The sequence below is a fragment of the Lutjanus erythropterus genome, chromosome 8 (assembly GCF_056507025.1).
Source record: "Lutjanus erythropterus isolate fLutEry1 chromosome 8, fLutEry1.hap2, whole genome shotgun sequence".
NCBI classification, from domain to species: domain Eukaryota; kingdom Metazoa; phylum Chordata; class Actinopteri; order Lutjaniformes; family Lutjanidae; genus Lutjanus; species Lutjanus erythropterus.
In genome coordinates this window covers 5,597,932-5,620,604 of record NC_139324.1, presented here as the reverse complement: position 1 = coordinate 5,620,604, position 22,673 = coordinate 5,597,932, and the positions used below count along the sequence as shown (strand labels likewise).

The 22,673-nt window shown below is 38.4% G+C and overlaps 1 protein-coding gene across 1 annotated transcript; it reads right to left on the bottom strand.

Moving 5' to 3' along the window:
- Window positions 1-3,684: 3,684 nt before the first annotated feature.
- On the bottom strand, window positions 3,685-14,552 carry LOC146322345 (putative methyltransferase DDB_G0268948). Its single transcript, XM_084724288.1, has 6 exons — window positions 13,447-14,552; window positions 13,197-13,357; window positions 9,819-10,035; window positions 6,968-7,071; window positions 5,452-5,589; window positions 3,685-3,900 (listed from the first exon to the last, which is right to left on the bottom strand). Exons 1-6 carry the CDS (start codon window positions 13,555-13,557, stop codon window positions 3,804-3,806), a joined length of 828 nt encoding a protein of 275 aa, XP_084580414.1. The 5' UTR covers window positions 13,558-14,552; the 3' UTR covers window positions 3,685-3,803.
- Between the last annotated feature and the right edge of the window lie 8,121 nt (window positions 14,553-22,673).

Below are 22,673 nucleotides of genomic sequence, written 5' to 3'. Positions count from 1 at the left end.
CGAAACAGGATCACTAATTTAAACAAGTTCCATGATTAAAAAAGGAGCAGCAGGAGGAAGATAAATCTTGTATTACCTGCTCCTTTCTTAATAATATAAATTCAGAAGGCTCGAGGTGGAGCTCGTTTGAACTACTTTATAACTTTATAGCCACCCAGCACACACCAGAAGAACCCATGTTTACATTTTACCAGGCAAATTCTGGCATTAAGTAGCATGTTTGTCAGTAAAAAAAGAAGCAGGAGCCGACCTTTATTGAAAGAATTTCATTTTTATGTTACATTTTTGAAGTTATGGCTGATATTGCAGCAGGATCAACAAAGAATAAAAGAAAAGACTTGACTGAAGGACAGAGAAAGGCCAAACAGGAATGTGGAGAGAAGGATTTGATTCTAAACTGATCTTGAATTTGCCCTCTTCCTCCTAGACAGATACGCTTGCTTTCATGAGCTGTCATTGTGAACATGATGACCAGTATGCACCAAGATGCAACCGTGCAGCATCGTTGTGAATGATGGTTTCCAAAGCCTAATTAAGACTCTGGAACCACACTACATTTTAACGACGTGCACACAGTTGAGTAAAGTGTATGCAGATGTGAAACGCAGCATCGCAACTTCACGCACAGGAGAAAGAGTTGTCCTAACTTAGGACAGTTAGAGCAACAGATTCATACCTGACAATTACTGCTCACTACATCGACAGTGACTGGAGCCTCATGTCTCTACTAGTCACATGGCGAGTGATCTATCTCAGTTTTTGTGCAAGGCAATAGAAAAATGGGAGCTGTCAGACAAAGAGCCAGCCATCGTAACCGACGGTTCTATGAATATTGTCTGTGGTTGTCATCGTCATCATGTGAGTGCATCTCTAAAGCAACTGAATGCATTATCTCTGCATGATCGCAGTTTTATACCTTAGAAGCTCTCTTAAGGGTTAAGATGTGTTGTGAGTTACTTTTATCTTCACCAGGATTTCCTCTTAACTTTAAGAGGAAATTCTTTGAAAACATAACAATTTCTAAAAAAAAATCTTTTGGCCCTTAGGAGCAACTCTTAGCACTAGGAAATTTTGTGAACATGGACCAGAATCTTAGCATCGCCATAGTAAGTCTGTCAGCATTTCCTCAGCCTCGAGGAGTATGGAAGCCCAGTGTGATATATAATAATAAATGATGACTTATTATATCTGAAAATAATGATTTAGAATCTCAAAATAACAGCAGCACATTTGCATGCTGTGACTGGTACATCCTTCAAATCTTTCTGCTTTTCTCTGTTGACAGAAATACACTCGAAGGCAGTGGCAGCAGGTGAGTTAATCTCCAGGAATACTGAAATCAAGCAAACTTACTAATGTATCGCTCCTGTGGGTTTAAATAAGTGAAACCAACTTTCTTTGTATTTGCTGAGCTGAACGAACATTTGTTTTAATGAAATAAAAGTGAAGAAGGAAAGAATAAATCCAGGCCCAAATTCAGAGCAAATATGGCCACTGATGCGTTCAATGAGGGGAAAAAAAAAGTCTAATAAAAAGTGAAATGATCTCACTAAAATGTTCTCAGTGAGACCCAAACACTATGAGAACATTTCAGACTTTTTTCATTCCATAACCATGTAACAAGGGAAAACATTTAGTGACATTTTCACCTCAGTTGATATTTTTAAATCAGTTTTGCGCCACCTTCATGTGTAAATAAATCTGACAGGAGGGGGAACTTTTTCTAAATACAGAGATGCTGTAGGTCATTCAAAGTGTTTTGGCCTACATGTCATTTGGTGATAGAGTGCTCATAGGTTAGAATGATGTATAATAACTTACTCAAAAAACACAGTAACTGAATGTTATTCACTTTTAAAAAGACAAATCAAGAGGCAAACACTCTGATTCCCATGATTGTGGTCATCTGCACACACCTGACGGACCCTCTAAGGCTACATTAACACCAGAAGTCAGAGACAACCTGAAGAAAGAAAACTCATGGCTGACTATGAGGGAGCTCGGCTTCCGATGACACTGATTTTCCCTGGAAAGCTGAAGGCACGTCTGGAGGTGCCCGACTTTTTCTCTAAAGGAGAAGGCCTTTCTCAGCTCTAACACCAACACAGACTTTTGCCTCTCTTCAGTCAAATACAGCAGGATCATTTATTCATGTAAGTGTCTGTAAGTATAGTCACATGAAATAAGTGCCAATGATCATTTTCGGTTCACAGTCTCCCTCTAGTGGTACATTTTGAGCTTTGTTTTGAACAACCTCTCCAAACATACTTGAGTTGCGCTCTTGTTTGAAGGAGGCCCCTGACAGTGATGCTCTCCAGAGTCACGTCAAAGCAGAGATGTGAAGTAGTTCAGCTGCAGAACTGGCTGATCAAAGGGAAAACTGAACAAAAAGATGCTTCAAAGTGGGATTGAGTGCAGCACACTGTGCGTGGTCAATAGAGGTTTCTGCAAAATTTTCTCTTTCCAATTTACTTTTTATTTTCCAGGATAAATTGCAGTTTAAAGGAGCAGTGTGTAAAAAGATGAGCACAGCAGTTCAAATAGTGAGTTACATTATACAGTCCATGGTTGAAGCAAGTTGTTTCCCCCCTCCTCCCCAGACTCAAGGAAGCAGCTGAATGTTAGATTGAATAGTACAAATTATAATATATTTATTAGTATAGTATAAATGTATAACATCTGTACAACTTTACAATACCAAATACTATTTGGGGTATTTTTTTTTAAAGCAAACTGTGTAACTGTAAATGTGTAGCTGAGCCAGCAATCTGTTAGCCTGGCTGAGCCAAGGACAGGAAACAAAAAAATATATATATCTATACCAGTACCTCTGCAACTCACTGATAAATATATGTTGGTCATTTCATCCATACAAATACTAAAGTGTAAAAAAAAAAAAAAAACATTTTGCACCGGGTTAGTTGTTTCCCCGTTTTCAATCTTTGTGTTAAGCTAACAGAAGTAGCTGAGTACAAATACTTCATTACATCATGAAAGTAGATTTATCAGGCATCTGTACTTTACTTGATTATTTTTTAGACGACTTTTTACTTTTACTCTTTACATCTTAACACAAATATCTGTATTTTCTACTCCTTACATTTTCAAAACAGACTTGTTACTTTAGTTTTAATGTATTTAAGAGGAATTATTAATTATTTTCATTTTGCGTCACTGCACGCTGCCTTCCTGAAAACAAGAATGAACACAAAGATGAACTCTAAGAAGAACACAAAAAATGGTTCCTTCTGTGTCCTTCAGTGCTTTCCATTCACAACGCAATAAGACAAAAACTATATAAAGAAATGTCAAAAAAAAAAAGAAAGACAAAAGAAAAACACCATAAAAGACAGGATAAAAATGACTTAACAAGAAAAAAATGATATAAAAGATTTACTGAGATGAAAAAGACATAAGATGAAAATAATTTAACAATCACAAAAAGTAACAAGATGAAAAACTGTAATAGACTTAATAAGAAAAAACTATGCAATAAAAATAGTGTAAAAGACGTTACAAGACAAAAACGACATAAGATGAAAGCAATGTAACAAGACCAAAAACTACGGAAAAAGATGAAAAACTACATAGATGATGTAATAGATGATGTCAAACTATTACTTTTAAATAAGCATTATTTGTTGGCAAGACAGGACATTCAAGCTATAAGTAACAAACGTAACACAGTAACTCGTCCTGTATTTTAGATGTAAGACAGAGAAAACTTTAACACAGAAAACTTAGTAAAACTGTGTCCTCAGCTACATTCATGACTTTGTTGAATCAGTGAGAACTAGCAAGAGTCAAGCTTCCTGTGGTTTGCACGCCAGAAGGTAGAAATACTTCACAGCCACCTCCACCTCTGTGTCCACAGAGGTCACCCTCATCACAGACATCAACCTGAGGAGAGGGCACAGGAGACAGTGTCATCGTCCAGACAGAGGGGGCAGACTGGGACAACATATCGGCTGTGTTCCACCAGTTCCCTGCTAAGTGGACTGCACAGGGTGTTCAGCCATGCTCCAAAGACTCCAAATTATTTTATTCTATTTTATATTTGTCAAATACTTTATTTTATTTATTTTTATTATTATATATACTTTTATTGTTTTAAAATTTCCTCATTTAATTTCTTTTTAATTCAAGTTGGTGTTTCCTCAGTATCATGATGTAACATGACTGCTGATTGTGTGGGTTTGTGTGATCTCGTCTGTGGGGGGGGGGGGGGTATATTTTCTTTATCTATGATTGTAAAGCACATTGTGCTACAGTTCTTTTTGTATGAAAAGTGCTATACAAATAAAGTTATTATTATTATTATCATCATCATCATCATCATCATCATCATCATTATTATTATCATTATTAGTATTATTAAACCAAAGGGAGCAAAACTGGAAAGTGTGAGGACAGTGGGACATTGGGTGTATGATTGAGGACGCCTTAGTGGACTGTTTTCCAGCTTTTATTTGTTCCTGCAGAGGACATTAAAACAGATGAATTGCCTTCTGGTGTCTTTTTCGTCTGCAGTTCTGCTCCTTCACCAATGCAAAATGGCACTGTGTTCTTTTTTTTCTCACAATATTAACATTAATTTAACATTACATTATGTATTTAACTCATTTTACATATCGTACCAATGATGTACATAACGTACCAATCAACAGCTACAGCAAGACATTTCACATACAGTCAGGCTTGGGGAGTAATGGATTACATTTAACAGGATTATGGAATCTGAATATAAAAAAGTAACTATATTCAGTTTCAAATAAAAAAAAGACATAATCAGATAACAGATTTAGTAAAAATTGGATTATTAGCAGAATTGCAGCTGTCAATTCATTACCATGGCCTCTAGTGAAAAAAATGCTTGGGTGGAAATTTCACACATATTTTGTCTTTAAATCAATCAGTTGATTAATAAGTTGCACACAATAAAGAAAGGAACAGCTGGACAAACTAATAAAGCTAACAACAAACATAAAACACTTAGAGCTGCAACAATTAATTGATTATTAATGGACTATAAAATTAATCTGCATTTATTTTAATAATTGATTAATTGTCTTGAGTCTTTTTTTTCACTTAAAAAAGTCCAAATTCTCTGATTTCAAAGTATTCAAGTTATATTACTTTAATATTTTGATCACTGGATTATGTTACTGACTATATTTTTAACAGGTCATCAGTAGGCTGACTGTTTCAGAATACATTTTTAAAGTAATCCTCCCAACCCACATATGAAAAGAAGAAAAACATCGCCACCTGGTGGCCAAAGCTCTGCTCCTACACATGTAAAATAACAGTGTTTACATGTTGGAGAGGTACACTTTTTTGCCTGGGTCTCCCTCACTCTTCAGTGCAGCATGTATTTCCTCATGTAAAGTGTGTGTGTGATATGCATGTGGCCTAATATGTGTGTGCTGTGCTGTGTGTGTGCTCTCATACCTGTGACGGATGTCTTGGGAGAGTGAGGCGGCTTTCTGCTGGTCCTCTCTCAGCAGAGCCTGGTAGCTTGAGAAAGACTCAATCAAGCCCATGTAGCTGGACAGAGACATGGACTTTTTATCCCAGACACACTCCTGCCTGGAATACATAGAAACACACACTTACTGCACGTGTACGTACATGGCTGTTTCTCCCCAGCAGTGAAATTTCTCATATGATGCATATACACAGTGTTATTAAACATCTTGACAAAAAAAAAAAAAAAAAACACACACCACTTTTGTTAATGTTGGCCTCAATTATTTCAAACTGTTTCAAATAAATATTACTTTACATCATGTTTACTCATAATTTAGATGATTTTTTCAATCTACATTAAATGCACATGTCCCACATTTTTGTGTCCTTTCTACAATGCTGAATAAATTCTATATTAAACTTTTTTTTCCCTGATCCAAAAAGCTACAAGTGAGCACATGTCTGACATGCTGGGTCAACCACACCAGGTGACCCTACAGACCAAGAAAAAAGAGGCAAAGATCATTTTTTCCTCAGGAGTATTTATCGTGTATCCTCACCAAACAGCTTATTAATTGAATAATTTTAACTACGTTTTAAAGGTAACTTTATATCACTGTTGAATTCATGGATATTAGATGCTAAGAATCAAAGCTAACAGAGCAGACCTTATCTGCAAAATTAGCAAAAAATATCCTGCAACAGGAACAGAAACCGCAACAGTTTCAGGAGTTGCAGTAAAGACCTTGTGTTGTGAGTCAAACATGATAATTTCAGTATTTTTTCAAGCAGGAGCCTAATTTCCCATATTTTTGTGTCCCAGTGACTGCAATGTAATCCAGCTCATGTAAACAGTAGTTTATTTTTAAAGGTAACATTATTGTCATTTAATATTAACATTGTGTCTTTATCAACATAAGATGGCATTACTTCTTTATTTTAGCTATTAAAATCATTGTTTATTTGCAAATATTATTTTAACACTTAAGTGGAGATGATTTACAGGTTATCTGTCATAAAAAAGCAACAGATTTTCTTTTGTGTGTGAACAACTGACATCAGGGCATTTCATGATTTTCTCTACTCACTGGAAAATTTAGACAGTAACCTATTTTTTTTTTTATTGTTTTTGTATTGACAATGATGCACAAAGTTCGATGAAAAGACATTAAAACTTTATAAAAAAAAATGCATTTTTGTCCCAAGGACAGCAAACATGGAATTTGCTGAACTTTCCACTTTTCTTCAGTCTTTACTGCAGCATTACTTCTTTGATGTGATGATGCTGCGCACAGACAAACTGGAAAGGGAGGGAGGATTAAATTTCTCCCAGCAAAATGTTTTGGTGCAGCAGTTTTCCTAGCTTGAAGGATCAGAGAAATTTACATGATAAAAAGTTAGAGTGACCTTTTACACGATGGGAAAAAAGCGAATCATGTTAGAAAATGGCTAATAGCAGCAGGTCATACTGACCAAACAAAAGCACGCTGTCACTCACCACTCCTTGTCAGCGTATGGGATGGTTTCATAGGCCTCCCGGTACAATTCAATAGAGCTGACTCCGAGGTGGGGACTGCGGTACGGCTGCAAGGCTGCGTAAAACTGATCAAACCGACAGACAATGAGTCATAAGACTTTTAACAATTTATTATGGCATAAAACATACAGCATAAACCAGCTACATTATACTGACTGCTGTGTTTCCCAGGGTTAGGAGGGTCAAGTATCATAGTACTGAAATAATGTAACTTGATCAATTGTTTCTTTTGGGTAACCTCAATATCAAATATGATGAAATTGCGGAGCATAATATAATGTTTTTAGGATTGCAACTAATGATTATTTTCTCAGTTAACTGAGAAGTTGTTTAGTCTATAAAATAAGATGAAAAACAAGATGAAAAAGGTGGCTGTGAAGTATTTCTACCTTCTGGCGTGCAAACCACAGGAAGCTTGACTCTTGCTAGTTCTCACTGATTCAACAAAGTCATGAATGTAGCTGAGGACACAGTTTTACTAAGTTTTCTGTGTTAAAGTTTTCTCTGTCTTACATCTAAAATACAGGACGAGTTACTGTGTTACGTTTGTTACTTATAGCTTGAATGTCCTGTCTTGCCAACAAATAATGCTTATTTAAAAGTAATAGTTTGACATCATCTATTACATCATCTATGTAGTTTTTCATCTTTTTCCGTAGTTTTTGGTCTTGTTACATTGCCATAATAATGGTGAAAACTGTTGATCAAAGTCCTCAAATGTCTTGTTTTGTCCACAACTCAGCAGAAAGCAGAAAATATTCACATTTAAGAAGCTGAAATCAGAGAATTATTATATATTGTTTTAATCAAAAAAGTACTAAAAATGATACATCAGTTAATTAATTCTGTCACAGTTCTGTCAGTTCAAACATGGGACAAGTCTAAAAAAGAACAACATGCAGATTAACAGTCAATTAATAATAGATTATTCATTGCAGCTCTAAGTGTTTTCATTGTCAGGTTTAATAGTTTGTCTAGCTGCTCCTTCCTTTGTTGTTTATTGATTGATTGATTGACTGATTGACTGATTGATTTAAAGATATAAAATGGTGAAGTTTCCACCCAGTGAAGCAGTTTTTCATTAGAGACCATGATAATGAATTGTGTTTGCACTGTGCAAGGTAGGATATCAGGATATCTTTATTTTAAAATTAAATTGTATCTGATTATGTCTTTTTTTTTTGGTCAGATTTTTTTAGCATCCAGATGATGTAATCCTATTACATGTAATCCATTACTCCTCAAGCCTGATGTTTCCTTTAACCACTAACCAATAACAAATCTTACTTTCTTAGCTCTGTGTGTTTGACAATGTAGATACACAGTAACTCTGGAAAGGTTGTACACTGTGTTTTGTCAAAAAAAAAAAAAAAAAAATGCAAGCTAACTGAGTGCATTTGAGGTAACTGTATGTGCCTCTCACTCCAGATTTGTTTTACCCCCAAATATCCACTAGATGGTGCTGTTGTTAATTTTTGATCATCTGTTCTGACCAGAATGTGACGTCAGGACGTGTCTGATGACGATGAAACACAGTATACAGTTTGTCCCAGACACGAGGAGGAATTTAGACAGATTATCCCTTTATGGATCTTGTAGTGAGTGACACAAAAGCCAAGCAGAGGCAAAGGGGAGATACATGTGTGAATATGTCTTTGTCTGGTGTTGAAGGGGGACTTGTGTTATTTGTGGTTTATTTTTTAAGCGTGAAGAACATGTTTAATTTTTACTGCTATCTTTCACCTGTTGTTTGGTACCTTAACATAAAATACATCTCAATGTCAGGCCTCACTGACAGAAGACGTTTTGACAAATCACTGTAGAACAATCACATGTGCAAATAATAAATTATAATTAATGATATCTGAATTCCAGTCAGCATAGTGATTTACTGAGAGTCATTGTTAAAGCTACTGGTAACAAAAAATAACTGCTGTGAAAAGCTTATTTGGTATGGATGAACTTTTTTTCTTCCATAAAACAGACTTTACTTCATGCCTTTCAACTGATTTTGTACACTAGTTAATTAACTCTTACCTCATGAAATTTTAGATTTTAAAAATGCAGTTTGCAGGGGAGATTTTGAGCCAGGAAAAGCTGTTGATGTGTGAAGTTTTAATATTTTTTCATGAGATGCCTCATATGCAGTCGGTTTATCCAAAATAACGTCTTTTCGGAAAGTTTACCGCGACACGTTTTAGGGCTGCAGGATGGCGTCGTATCATATGTGGTCAACCACCAGATCCTGCGACCTGCATCATTTGAGGAAGAACTTGGATGTTAAATACATTTAATGAAGTACAACCAAATATAGAGTCACAACGGGTGAGTTTTCCGCGAGTTCACCTCAGTGTGATCAATCTGTTCGTGATGACAGATGTGATCCTTCATTTAGTAGGCAGCAGTAGTTAATAGTAGTTAAAAAAAATAGCTAGAAGCTGTAGGGCTTCTTTTTCTTCCTTTTTATCATGAGTGGCAACCAGTGTTACAGCGCTTTATCACCACCTACTGTGTCAGAGTGTGAAGAGCTTGAGGGTGTGTACACTTATGTAAGGGCTTGTCTCTCTAGCCTGTGGAAAAGCAAGCCAGTTCTTAGACGGTTCTCAAGTTGGAACACCTGCACACAAGGTTCTTGTTGGTTTAAAAGGGTTATCTGACTGTCAGTAGGTCTCTGAATCACTCAAATGATCATGACTACAACTCTTAGTTGCTTGGTTAAGTGTACAGTTTACACATGCCCAGTCTGTGTATGTGGCTGAAGGTGTATCTGTGCACGGATCAACAACACTGGGGTGAATATTCCTATAAGCACCTCTTTGCACACTTGGTTGAGTGTGTGTGAGCAGCAGTCGGGGTAGCTGAGCTCCATGTCGATGGTGTAGTTGAGCAGAGCCAAGCAGCCGCGGGGCTTCAGCACTCTGTGGGCCTCCTGGAGGAAGCGCGGCCGGTCGAACCAGTGGAAGGCGGACATGGCAGTCATCAAGTCCACCGAGCCGTCGGCAAATGGCAGCTCCTCGGCCACGCACTGTCTAAAGATGGAACGGCAGCAAAAATTAAGTTCAGGTTGAATTATCTACCCACAATTAAGATTTGCTGTATAATATTTCAGTCTGCCAGTGCCAGTGCCTCATGCCTCTGTGGAAGAGAGCCTGTACCTTCTGTTGATTTAAACAGCTCAATCTAAGATGACAAAAACACAATCATTCCTATTTTCAGGTGAATTTACACTCATGAAAACATTGTATTTGTGTCTCTGCCATATTCCGCCAATAAAATTTGCAACAACAAAACGTAAAGCGGTTTATATTATTGAGTATAAACATGGAAGCTCAGTGTGAATTCATTTCATTCGTTTCATCTGGTATTTACATAAACTGTACCTGGATGCAGCTGAATCTGAATCCATTATTCAGCACAAATGATGCAGTGCAGACATGGAGATATTTCTTATTTAGAAAAAGTCTTTATTAAAAAAAAAGTCACATTCAATCTTATGTGATGCACCAAGATTCCCTTCAACTGAGGGATATATTTATGTACTTGTATATCTGATTAAAGGGACAGTTCACCCCAAAATTTTAAATACATATTTTCCCTCTGGCCTGTAGTGCTATTTATCCATCTCAGAGTTTTGGAGAGATGACAGCTGTAGAGATGGAATTAAATGGCACTTGTCTTGTGGTGCTCAAAAGAAAAAAAAAAAAAACAAAAAAAAAACACCCCATAAAAAAAAAAAATAATTCAACAGCAGCTCCTCTGTCCAGAAATCATTGTCACTCAAGATAGTCCGCAGACCTTATTGTTAGCAGTTTCATGTAGGAACTATTTTCTTTCTAGTAGAAAAGAAAGTAGTTCTGGTAGATTCTACTGCAAAACGAAAGTAGTTCCTACATGAAACACCTCACAAGGGTCATGGTTTTTGGAGAGAGGCACTGATTTTGAATTTTTCATGAGGATTCACCGTTATGTGTCGACAATAGGAAAAAAGAAAACAGGGCTATACACGGTTAAGCTCCCAATGGACAACTTTTATTCTCTGTAACAAGGCAACGTTTTGATGGAAAAAGTTATATATATGATCAAATCCCTCTGTGGTGTTGCCGATACTGGAAAGACTCAGCACTGTCTAAAAACTCACACTGCTGAACACAGAGGCAGCGTGAAACTAAACTAAACTCAAAAAATTCCAGTGTAGGTCCACTTTAATGCATTAAAACATAATGTGTAAACTCTGAAATGCTTGTGACCTGTGGGTGAGAGCAAAGTGTATCAATGTAAAAGGCCTCTCTCCTGCAAAAAAAATATTTATCTACGTGCAGAAACATATTCAATACCAATATATTTCAATCTAAAACCTTTTCTGTGATTGGTCTGTGACTGTTTCTTTTGTTGTGAACCATCTGTAAAGTTGAGTTAGCTCCAAACAATAGGCTTTGAATTTTAAGTGTTAAATCTTTTGAATATTTCTGATTTTACTAACTTCATTTTCCCTTTTAGTCCACTGCTGACATGCTGTCTCTTTCTCTCACACAGACCTTTGTCCTGCTGTATGTGCAGAGACCTGATGGGAGATATTTTTCTTGTCCACACTTGGACTAAAGTCACTGATAAGGTTAAGGTTTTTAATATTTTGCTTCACTGTCCTGAGGTGTTCCTGAGGTGCACGTTTGGTCGCCCTCTTGTGGTGTTTATATTTATTGCCCCTGTTTTTTTGTGTTGTTCAACAGGTGATAATGATTTTGGTTGATTTCCACCTCTGTTAGTAAAGACAATTTGTCTCTTGCCACATTTTCCTGAAGAGGATCTTGTAGATTAAAACATTGTCTTGTAACAGAAAATAAAAGTTGTCCATTGAGGGCTTCACCTGTTCTCTTTTTTCCTGCAGTAAGTCATATTTTTTCCTGCACCTGTATTTCTTTCTGCCTGGATGTACACACGCTTGTTCCTCCTGTGTGATGACAATAGACCTACGTTTGTTAAACTGCATGGCAGCACTGCATGACCAACTTTCACCACACAAGAGTCACATTGTTCCTGTTTTGGCCAAGATTCAATAAAGTGACTGAGCTGAGTTTCAGAGCTGAACAATGATGTGACATTAATTCACTCATTCTGGAGAACTGGGACAAAACTGTATTTAAAGGAGGCTGTGATTTTGTTTTTTAATTATGCTGAAAAATATAGTTTTTAATAATCAAACTCATCTCTATTAAACTTTGTAATGGGCCCAGGGATTAAATTTTGTATTAAATGTAGACGTCACGTTGACTAAATGTTAATTTTTTTTCATTTCACAGCACAGTCATAGTGAGCATCAATTTAAGAGTTCTCTTAATGTTAATCAAAATACACTTTTTTTAAACCATAATTCTTATTTTGCTTTGATTTAGAAAGACTACAGAGTCTATATGTTCTAGTTGAGACACATCTGACAGCAATATTATTTAATGAATTTGTCTAAAAATATAAAGTTTACCAGTGTTTGAACAGTAATCCTGCCTTTTTTAAACCAGGAAGTGAAACAGGGATCCTTAAGGTATAGCTAACCCTTTTTATGCCTGATTAAATCATGTTTTTCTAAAAATCTGATGGAAAAAGACAACATTTTTAATGAAAATAAAATAAAATAAAACAAAGACAATTCTAACATTTTTACACCTGTGTTATCAGCGGATATTGTTAGTTTTAGATTTTGAAGGATTTTAACACAAGTTGTGAATTATTGCCTTGGACAAGACTGTTTTTTGGCACAGAGCAAGTTTAGAAATAGAAAGAAAAAAAAAGCAAACCAAAACATTTAATAAATTACATATATTTCATATATATATAAACCCTTTAACACTAAATTTTCATGGAATTAAAGTGTTAGTATTAATAGTTCAAGTTCTTTTTTTCTGTGATTTTTGTTTTTTGGAGGGGAGGACATCATTTGACCTAATTCTCAAGAAATATTTTTTTTTCTTCTTCTTTTTTTTAAAAGTAAGGTCTTACTGTGCCTTTTACAAGGCATGCTTGACCTCCTGTGTTTTAGCCCGGGAAACACATGGACATTAGGTTAGAGAAATAATCTCACAGGAAACACAAGGTGCTTTCAGAATACATTCATGTCTCGCACTTGATATCAGCTATCTTGTGTAAAACCTTGCAGACTTGAGTTCAAAACTAGATCAGCTGAATCATCTGTGCTTACCTATACATGATGTTTGGCTCCTGAGCATGCTGCAGAGCCAGTTCCAGCTGTGCAGGGCTCACATCTGTCCCCACCACAGAGGTAAAGTGTTTGGCCAGCAGCACTGTCCCCTGTCCTGAGCCACAACCCACGTCCACTGCCAGCTCAAAGGGACCACCTTTCTGACAAAATATTTAACAGGTTAGATCTGCCATTATCCATCGAGAATCGACAAACATTTTAATTTGTAATTACCAACATTTTCCCTTACTTGTTTTTCCAGGAAGTGGAGCACCTGTTGTATTAGATGATCTGATGGAGAGATCCTGTATTTCCAGTAGGATGAGGCATGCTCCTTCCCTTCATACAGGCGGTAAGTCATCGCTGCTGATGCTTCTGAACAGCTGCTACGTTTAAAAAGAGAGTAAAGCAGTCTATTTTACGTTGTGCTTTTTGCTGGACAAAAGGAGCAAACCTCCACAAGACACACACACACGCACGCACACACAAAAGGGGCCGACGGTGGGGGAGGTCCCACTTCTTCCTCTGGTACGTGGAATGTTTGACAATGAGGGCCTTTGAAGGGACAGCTCCAAAAGTTTTTTTTTTTTGATACGATGTGGAGTCTGTTAAACTTTCTATCTGTGCATAATTGGTACAACAGCACCAGGTTTTGAATGTAGTCCAGGATAATTCTGTTAAATGGTGATCTAGCTCAAAGGTCAGCATGGGCAGGGTCAGTTTATGGGTCATGTGATGGTATGTGTTTCTGTCAGAGCCAATCAAAACCCCTGGAGGTGATGTGGGTGAGGTTAGGGTTAGGGATTACGCAGTCTGGATACAAAAAAAAAATGTGTGACTATTTCATCACAGTAACAGACAAAGAAGATGTAATCAGATTACAGGTACATTTAGTAAAAATTTGGATTATTAGCAGGGTTACAATTTTAAAATAAAGAATGATATCCTATCATGCACAGTGCACACACAGCTGACAATTCATATTAATGACTTCTAGTGAAAAATGAAAACGGGTAGAAGTCGACGCTAAAGCGTCAATTCTGATGCCTCCGCCTGCAGCAGTTTCATACAACTGTGACTTTTTGTGTTCCCTACACCTGATTGAAACCATTGATTCATTATAAATCCTATTTGCAAGTGTCCCAGGAGTTTGAGAAATTATGGCTCTATTGATACAGTATACAGTTAATGAGAAAAGATTGCAAGGAAAGAGCTATTACTTTTATTACCTAATAGTATCCAACATAGTTATTCAAAAATATATCAAAGTCAATTAATCAGTTCATGTACCTGTTATAGAGTGTTAGCACACAAGATTTGGTGCAAATCCATCCACCTGTTCAAAAGTGATCGCACAAACAAAAAGTTGGCCATCTGGAAAGTCGGCCATCTTGAAAGCGTTGGCCTCCAAAATTTAATCAGTTCATGTACCTATTATAGAGTGTTAGCACACAAGATTTGGTGCAAATTCGTCCACCCGTTCAAAAGTTATTGCGCAAACAAAAATACGTGACGGACGGACGCAAGGACTCACGTACGGCCGGACAACCGGAGAACAGTATGCCTCTGGCCCGGCACCTTCGGCGGGCGGAGGCATAAAAATGCTTAATGGATGGAAATTTCAACATTTTTGTCTTTAAATCAATCAAACATTTGTGCACAAAAAAGGAAGGAACAGCTGATCATTAAACATTTGCTGTAAATGATCGATTATTAATCGACTATTAAATTAATCTGCATTTAATTTGAGAACTGATTAATTGTTTTATGTATTTTTTTCAATTGATTTCAGCTTCTTAAATGTGAAGATTTTCTGGTTTCTTTACTCCTCTGACAGTAAACTGAATATTTTTGAGTTGTGGACAAAACAAGACATTTGCGGACGTCATCTTCAGATTTGATCAACATTTTTCACCATTTTCTGACATTTCCTGATTCAGTACATTTTATAATCTCATGATACTATTTAACCAAGGGCTGACTGTTACTCATTATTAGCTTCAGTGTGACCCCCTGCTGTGGTTGGTCAGTAAATCTTAAGTTAAATTTAGTCTATTTCCTGATGTAAAGGGCAGTAAACACAAAGACATAAAAACAAAGGCTTCATTGCTCATTGGTATGAATAACACTAACAAATTTCCCTGTGAAATTAAAGTAAACTGTTAGTAGTTGCCATTATAATACTGTTACTTCAGCAATTTGACTTCTGTAATTTACCTCCACTGTTTTTTACCTCTTTTTTTTTTTACAGTATTGTACAGGAGCAGTATTGTCAGGTTTACAGTGAATTGCCATAATAATTACCTGGTAAACATGTAGTCAGTAACCTAATCCAACTTTCACAATGTTAAAGTAATGTAACTTGATTACTTTTCGTTACTTTTGGATTACTTCAGTAATAAGCCTAATGTTCAGTATTAGGCTTATTAATTGTTTGTCCAGTTTTTCTTTTTATTATCCATAAAAGCGCGTTCAGATTAAAGGGATAGTTCACCCAAAAATGAAAATTCAGTCATTATCTACTCACCCTAATGCCGACTGAAGGTCGGGTTTAGTTTTTTAGTCCACAAAACACTGCTGGAGTTTCACAGGAAAACAGCGTTGCACAACCTCCCAAACAATGGAAGTGAATGGTGACCAGTTTTCAAATGTTAAAAAAAAAAAAAAATGGAAACAAAAAAAAAAAAAAAATGCCTCCATACTGTTTGTCTGGTAAAATCCAAATCCCCTAAATCCCCAACATGCCACATAGACTAAGAAATGGTTATTTACACGTTTTTTGTCTGAATCTTCAGTGATGGGAATTCTGGCTCTTTTTAGAGAGCTGGTTCTTTTGGCTCGGCTCCCTAAAAAGAGCCGGCTCTTTCGGCTCCCAAGTGGCTCCTCAGATTTTTTGTTGCTCAAATTAATTTATTACCCAGAATAATGTAAAATGAATTACTAATGTAAAAAACATACATTATATCAAATGTTTATTATTTATATGGCTTTATTCATACACTCAACATACTCAACATGGAGGAGAGTACTACAATATTAAGCAGAGTGCTTAATTTTGACAACAAACACCACATATTATATTAATTACTAATTTTCTGTGTAATTGTAATATTTAACACTGGATATATTAGTCTTCTGTTGTGCAATGAAGTTTTAATCTGTCAACAAGCAGATATTTTGTCTGATAATAATAAAGATTATATATATATGACTTATATATGACTTGGTTTTACAAGGCAGATAAAAGAACAGGTGTTACATGTATCAGAAGGAGGATCTCTTCTATTTTAACTTCAATCAGTGATCAAGAACACACTTTATTTCTTCAGCTATGAACGTGGTCTGCAGACTACAGGTAACCTACAGGTGGTCTCTTCCTTTATTCTTTCTTAACTCTGTTGAAAACTGTCCAACTTGATTGTAGATTTTCGTCTCCACTTCCTGCTGCAGCCGCCTGATCCCGTCTACTTTCCAGGCGTGGCGCAGTTCATCTCAAACGAGTTTTCTCACCTTTCAAGCATGTTGTCTCTGTCTGTAGCGCGTGTTCTGTCTTGTCTCCCTCCCACTTGCTTTTGTGCTCACTGTGTTGTGTGTCCATAACCCTCCCAACTTTAACAGAAAAAAAGAGGAGAAAAAAACAAATTGGCTCCCAATCAAGAGCCAGTTCCCGTCATTCACATCAAAGAGCCGGCTCTAAGATCTGGATCGTTCGCGACCGACACATCACTAGAATCTTCGATGTAGATCCTCAGCTTGGAGCCATGTTCACACACTGTCTGAACTGTGTGTATGTGGTGTGACAGTTTGCAAATGGCATGTCGGGACAGATAAGCCGTATGGAGGCATTTTATGTTTTTTTTCCAGTTGTTTTTGTGTTTGAAAACTGGTCATCATTCACTTCAAATGTTTGGGAGATTACACAGTGGTCTGCATAAAGTCTTCTCCAGCACATCCCAAAGATTCTCAATGGGGTTAAGGTCTGATCTCTGTGGTGGACAATACATGTGTAAAAATGATGTCTCATGCTCCCTGAACCACACTTTATCAATCTGAGCCCAATGAATCCTGGCAGTCTCAGTCTCAGTCTCACTGATAAGTACACAGCTGTTTAGTTCCAATCCCTGATCATCTTGGAATATGCCTGTACCATAAACCAAAAACCTGCTCATTCAGTATATTCAGGTAGTGAGCTGACCTTGGTTTTTGGCCACATAACGTTGCTGAACCTCAACCTGAGCAACTGAAGCAACCCCAGATCATAACACTGCCCCCACAGGCTTGTACTGTAGACACTAGGCATGATGGGAGCATCATTTCACCCATGTCTCTTCTTACCCTGATGCCCCCAACAAATCTGGACTCATCAGACCACAACCTTTTTCCATTGTTCCAGTCTCTGATCTTTATGCACCCTAGCAAATTCAAGCATTTTTTTTCTGATCAGTCTCACTGATAAGCACACAGCTGTTTAGTTCCAATCCCTGATCACAATCATTCAAGATTTTTTCCGATCACATTTATTCCTCTAAGATGATGATGATTCACCACTCTCCTTCCAGGTTTTAATAATGTGTTGGACAGTTCTTAAGTCAATTTTAGTATTTTCATCACTCTCATTAGTTGTTTTCTTTGCTTGATGCAGGTCAATAATTTGAGCCTTCGAAACAGAGTAACATCTTTTCCACAACCATAGGAAATGTGTTCTGACATGGTTCTTTAAGAAATGAGAAGCTCCTCACTGCATCAGTTCAATCATTTGTTACCAGCTGAAACATATGAATCACTGCAGTAATTATCCGATGGAAGGATCTGACCTATTTGCTGTGTTAAATCCAGGTGATGACTTATTTTTTTGGCCAGGCAGTGTAAAAGATTGCTGACCTCAAGGAAGACATCCGGCGGCTCTCTGATGAACTCCAGAAGAACTCTCTTCTGACCAGCTACATTGATGTGGCTGTGGGACAATCCAAACAAATCGCCTCCTTCAACACAGCCATACAGGACACAGTTCTGTGGGACCCCACAAATGGCCCCTGGCTCTCCTGTTCCACACCGAATCGACAGGCATCCTGGGCCGAGGTGGTGGTCCGTGGCCACAGGAGAGACGGGGCTGTCACAGCCCCGCTCATGAACCTCTCCAACTGGTACGCGGCCCTCTCTGGCAACCCTCCGAGTCACCCAGCTGATACTGCTGCTGTTGCGGCTCCAACTACCCAAGATCTGGACCCCTCGCCAGGGATGGCGACCACCGACACCTTGGCCTCCCTCCCACTGACAGCTAGCAACGCTCCCCGCTCCTCCAGGGTGGCAAAGCAACGTCCTGCATCCCACAAAGTAACCTCGGCTCCTTGCCAGGTGGCTCACCACTCCACTGCAGAGTCTGATCATCGACCCTCATCCCGGCAACTGACGTCTGCTTCCTGTTGCAGGATACTGAAGGAGGCCATACTCAGACGATCTGGAAGTCTTCCTCACCCTGCACCAACGGGGAGTCATTCGGTGACAGATGCTGCTGCCCCGCCACCGTGCTCGCCGGCTTGGATGCACCATCCTCGGCTGAATGTGCACCCGCAAGCTCAGAGAGCCCACAGCCATCAGGTCCTCGCCCCCTCTTCTCTCCAACTACATTAATTGTTGGCGATTCAATAATCAGAAACGTCCGTTTCTTTAACGCTGCCACTCATTGCTTCCCAGGAGCCATGGCCCCTGTCATTTTGGATAAACTCCCAGGGCTACTCCACTCTCCCATCTTCTACACGGCGAATGATTGTGCATGTGGGAACAAACGCTGCAGCTCAGAAGCAGTCTGACCTGACCAATAAGGATTTTATCGACCTTCTGAACTTTTTAAGCACTACTGGAAAGTCAGTTTTTATATCCAGCCCCATTCCCACTCTGAACCGGGGGGCGGGTCGTTTTAGCAGAATCCTCAGCCTGCACGCCTGGCTCCAGTCTGCATGCAGAACTCACGATATAGGTTTTATCGACAATTTTAATCTCTTCTGGAACCACTTCTCCCTCTTAAAGACAGATGGAATTCACCCAAACAGGATGGCTAGCCGAACGCTAGCAGCTAACATACAGCATAGCATACAGTCTTCTCCACGTGATTGACTGTTTACATCCCACACCCCCTCCCTGGAATCTTCTTCTCCGTCGACAGCAACATCACATAGCACGCCTCCTTCCACTAGCTCCCCCTGTCAGTCACTTATACCATCAACCCTCCTACCTTCAGTATCAAGTATCAAGTGGAGAGCCAGTGATTACCCTGTGGAGCCTTCAATTACTCAAAGACCCTCCCCTGCAACGCTGCCCATACAGGTTGTGATTAGTAAAAGACCTTATAGAGTCATCAACGTGCACAGCAACCCCCACAAATTTGATATCCATTCCCTGTCTGCCACACACTGCCTTAGTACCTGTCACTAGGTCTATTAAATTATCCTTACTAAATGTTAGATCTCTAACCAACAAATCATTTTTAATTAATGACCTTATTACAAATCATAAATTGAATTTTATGTTTTTAACAGAAACCTGGTCAGACCTAAATAGCAATGTGACTCTAATTGAGTCTAGTTGATGTCCACCAGGTTATAACTTCTATCAGTCAGTGAGACAGGGATAGAGAGGGGGCGGAGTCGCCACCATCTACTCAAAACAGCTTAACTATACAAAGGTGGACCTGGGTACGTTTTTATCTTTCGAGTATCTTGCACTTGTGCTTAAGGCTGATCAAGCAGTACTCATTCTAACAATATACAGGCCTCCAAAACAGCTATCTCTATTTCTCGTAGAATTCTCTGATCTGGCTGCTCTTATGGCCAGCAGTTATGACAGAATCATCTTAAATGGAGATTTTAACATTCATATCAACAACAGCACCAATATTAAAGCAATGGAATTCATAAATCTGCTTGACAGCCTTGAACTCACTCAACATGTCACAGAGGCCACACACCAGCATGGCAACATTCTTGATCTGGTTGTGTCAAAAGGGCTAGCCATTGATAATGTTTCAGTGTCTCAAATCCCAATCTCTGATCATCATTGTGTATTCTTTGAAAGCACCCTGTTCTTAGCTAGGACCACGGATGAATGTTTGGTTCAGAAACGATTTCTAGATGCTGCAGCATAAAAAGAATTCTCTGAGCTTGTAAGTTCTTATGATCCATGTGCTGTGAACTGCTCTGTAGATGAAATGGTTACTACTCTCACTAAACAAAGTCGCACCTGTAAAGATTAAAAAGTAGTCATACAATAAAACATCGCCATGGATAAACCAACCCATTCATAATCTTAAAAGATCATGCAGGGCAGCGGAAAGAAAGTGGAGAAAAACAAGACTAGAGGAATGCATGGTAACTTACAATAGCACTGTTCACACTGCCAGAAAGGCGTACTTCTCCAAGATCATCACTGAAAACAAAAATAACTCTAGAACACTCTTCTCCACTATTGACAGACTATTAAATCTGGCACCCAGCACTGACTTCCTAAGCCATACCCCCACTTCAAAATGTGAGGAATTTGCAAGGTTCTTCAACAATAAAATCACAGCCATCAGAGCCAGTATTCCTAAAACTCCAGCTTACCCTGTCATTCAACCTCAGGAAAATTGGGCAACCATGTGCAACTTCAACAGCATCTCAATCACCGACCTCTGTAAGATTGTCACCCAGAGCAAGCCATCGTCCTGTTGCCTTGACCCAGCCCCCTCCTCACTCCTTAAGAGTGCTTTCAACAATATCTCAGTCTGTTCTCAAAATTATTAACACATCCCTTGAGACTGGAATCTGCCCTGAGGCTTTTAAAACTGCTGTCATGAAACCTCTATTGAAAAAGCCTAATCTAGATCCTAGTGTGCTGAGCAATTACAGGCCCATATCAAATCTTCCATTTCTAAGCAAGGTTCTAGAAAAAGTTGTTTTCCACCAGATTAATAACTTTCTTAACGAACACAATATTTTAGAGGAATTTCAATCAGGTTTCAGAACTAACCATAGTACAGAAACTGCCCTTACAAAGTTAGTCAGTGATCTGTCTAGCCCCATCCTAGTTCTCCTCGATCTAAGCGCTGCATTTGACACAGTTGACCATGAAATTCTCATAAACCGCCTTGAGCACTATGTTGGACTCTCTGAATCTGTCTTAAACTGGCTCCGAACATACATTACAGGAGGAAAATTTTTCGTCTGTCTTGGGAACCATTTGTCAGGGAGTTATGACATAACTTCTGGTGTTGCACAAGGAAGCTGCCTCGGCCTCTGCTGTTCTCCCTATACATGTTTCCTCTCAGTAATATCATCAGGGAATACAATGTTAATTTCCATAACTACAACTGTATGTATCTGTAGAGCCAAATGACATAGATGCTGTACGCTCCCTCACTACCTGCCTCTCAGCAATAAATAACTGGATGAGCAATAATTTTCTAAAATTAAATGAGGACAAGACAGAAATTCTATTAGTTGGCCCCTTATCAAAAAGGAAGGACTTGCTGAAAAAAACTGGCCATTTGTCCTCCTGGGTAAAACCAGAAGTAACGAGTCTGGGGGTTATCTTAAGACTCTGAACTAAGTTTTACCCCCCACATAAATAAACTGACCAAGGTGGCATTTTTCCACCTCAGAAACATTGCCAAGGTACGGACATTCCTGAGTCAGCAAGACGCTGAAAAACTAATCCATGCATTTGTGTCAAGCAGATTGGACTATTGCACTGCACTATTTACAGGTCTTCCAAAAAAGTCCATTGACAGGCTACAACTAATTCAAATTCGGCTGCTAGATTACTGACCAAAACAAAGACGAGAGAACATATCACTCCAGTTCTAGCCACATTGCACTGGCTTCCTCTGTCCGCCAGAATTGACTTTAAAGTGTCCCTGCTTATATACAAATCTCTCAATGGCCTAGGACCATCCTACATTAGTGTGTGTATGTGTGTATGTGTGTGTGTATATGTATGTATATATATGCATATATATATTTTTAATCCTCTTTAAATTGTGCTATTCTTGCTTAATTTTTACTGTATGTATATATATATTTGTACTTTTTACTCCTATTCTTCATAGTCTCTATTATGTGAAGCACTTTGAGCTGCATGCTTTGTATGAAAGGTGCTATATAAATAAAGCTTATTATTATTATTATAAACAACGGCTGTTTTGGGGCTCAGTAGCCAAAGTCAGAAGTAATTTCAGTCAGTTTCAGATCCATTCTTAGTTCTTAGATCAGTGCTGGGTCAGTTTTAGCCGTGGGTGCAACATGGGGTGTGTAACAGTCCTACCATAACAGCATCATCAAAATGAGGGAGTGAAGAATGAGACAATTTTCTCCTCAGAAATGAGGGATGATGCGGCTCACCATTTCTTTCCTCAAGGAGAGAATCCAGAATCCAAGGTCCGGGGCACTTCAGAGGGTCTCAAAAATCTACAACAGGGACTTTCAGTCTTAAACTTCCAACTAT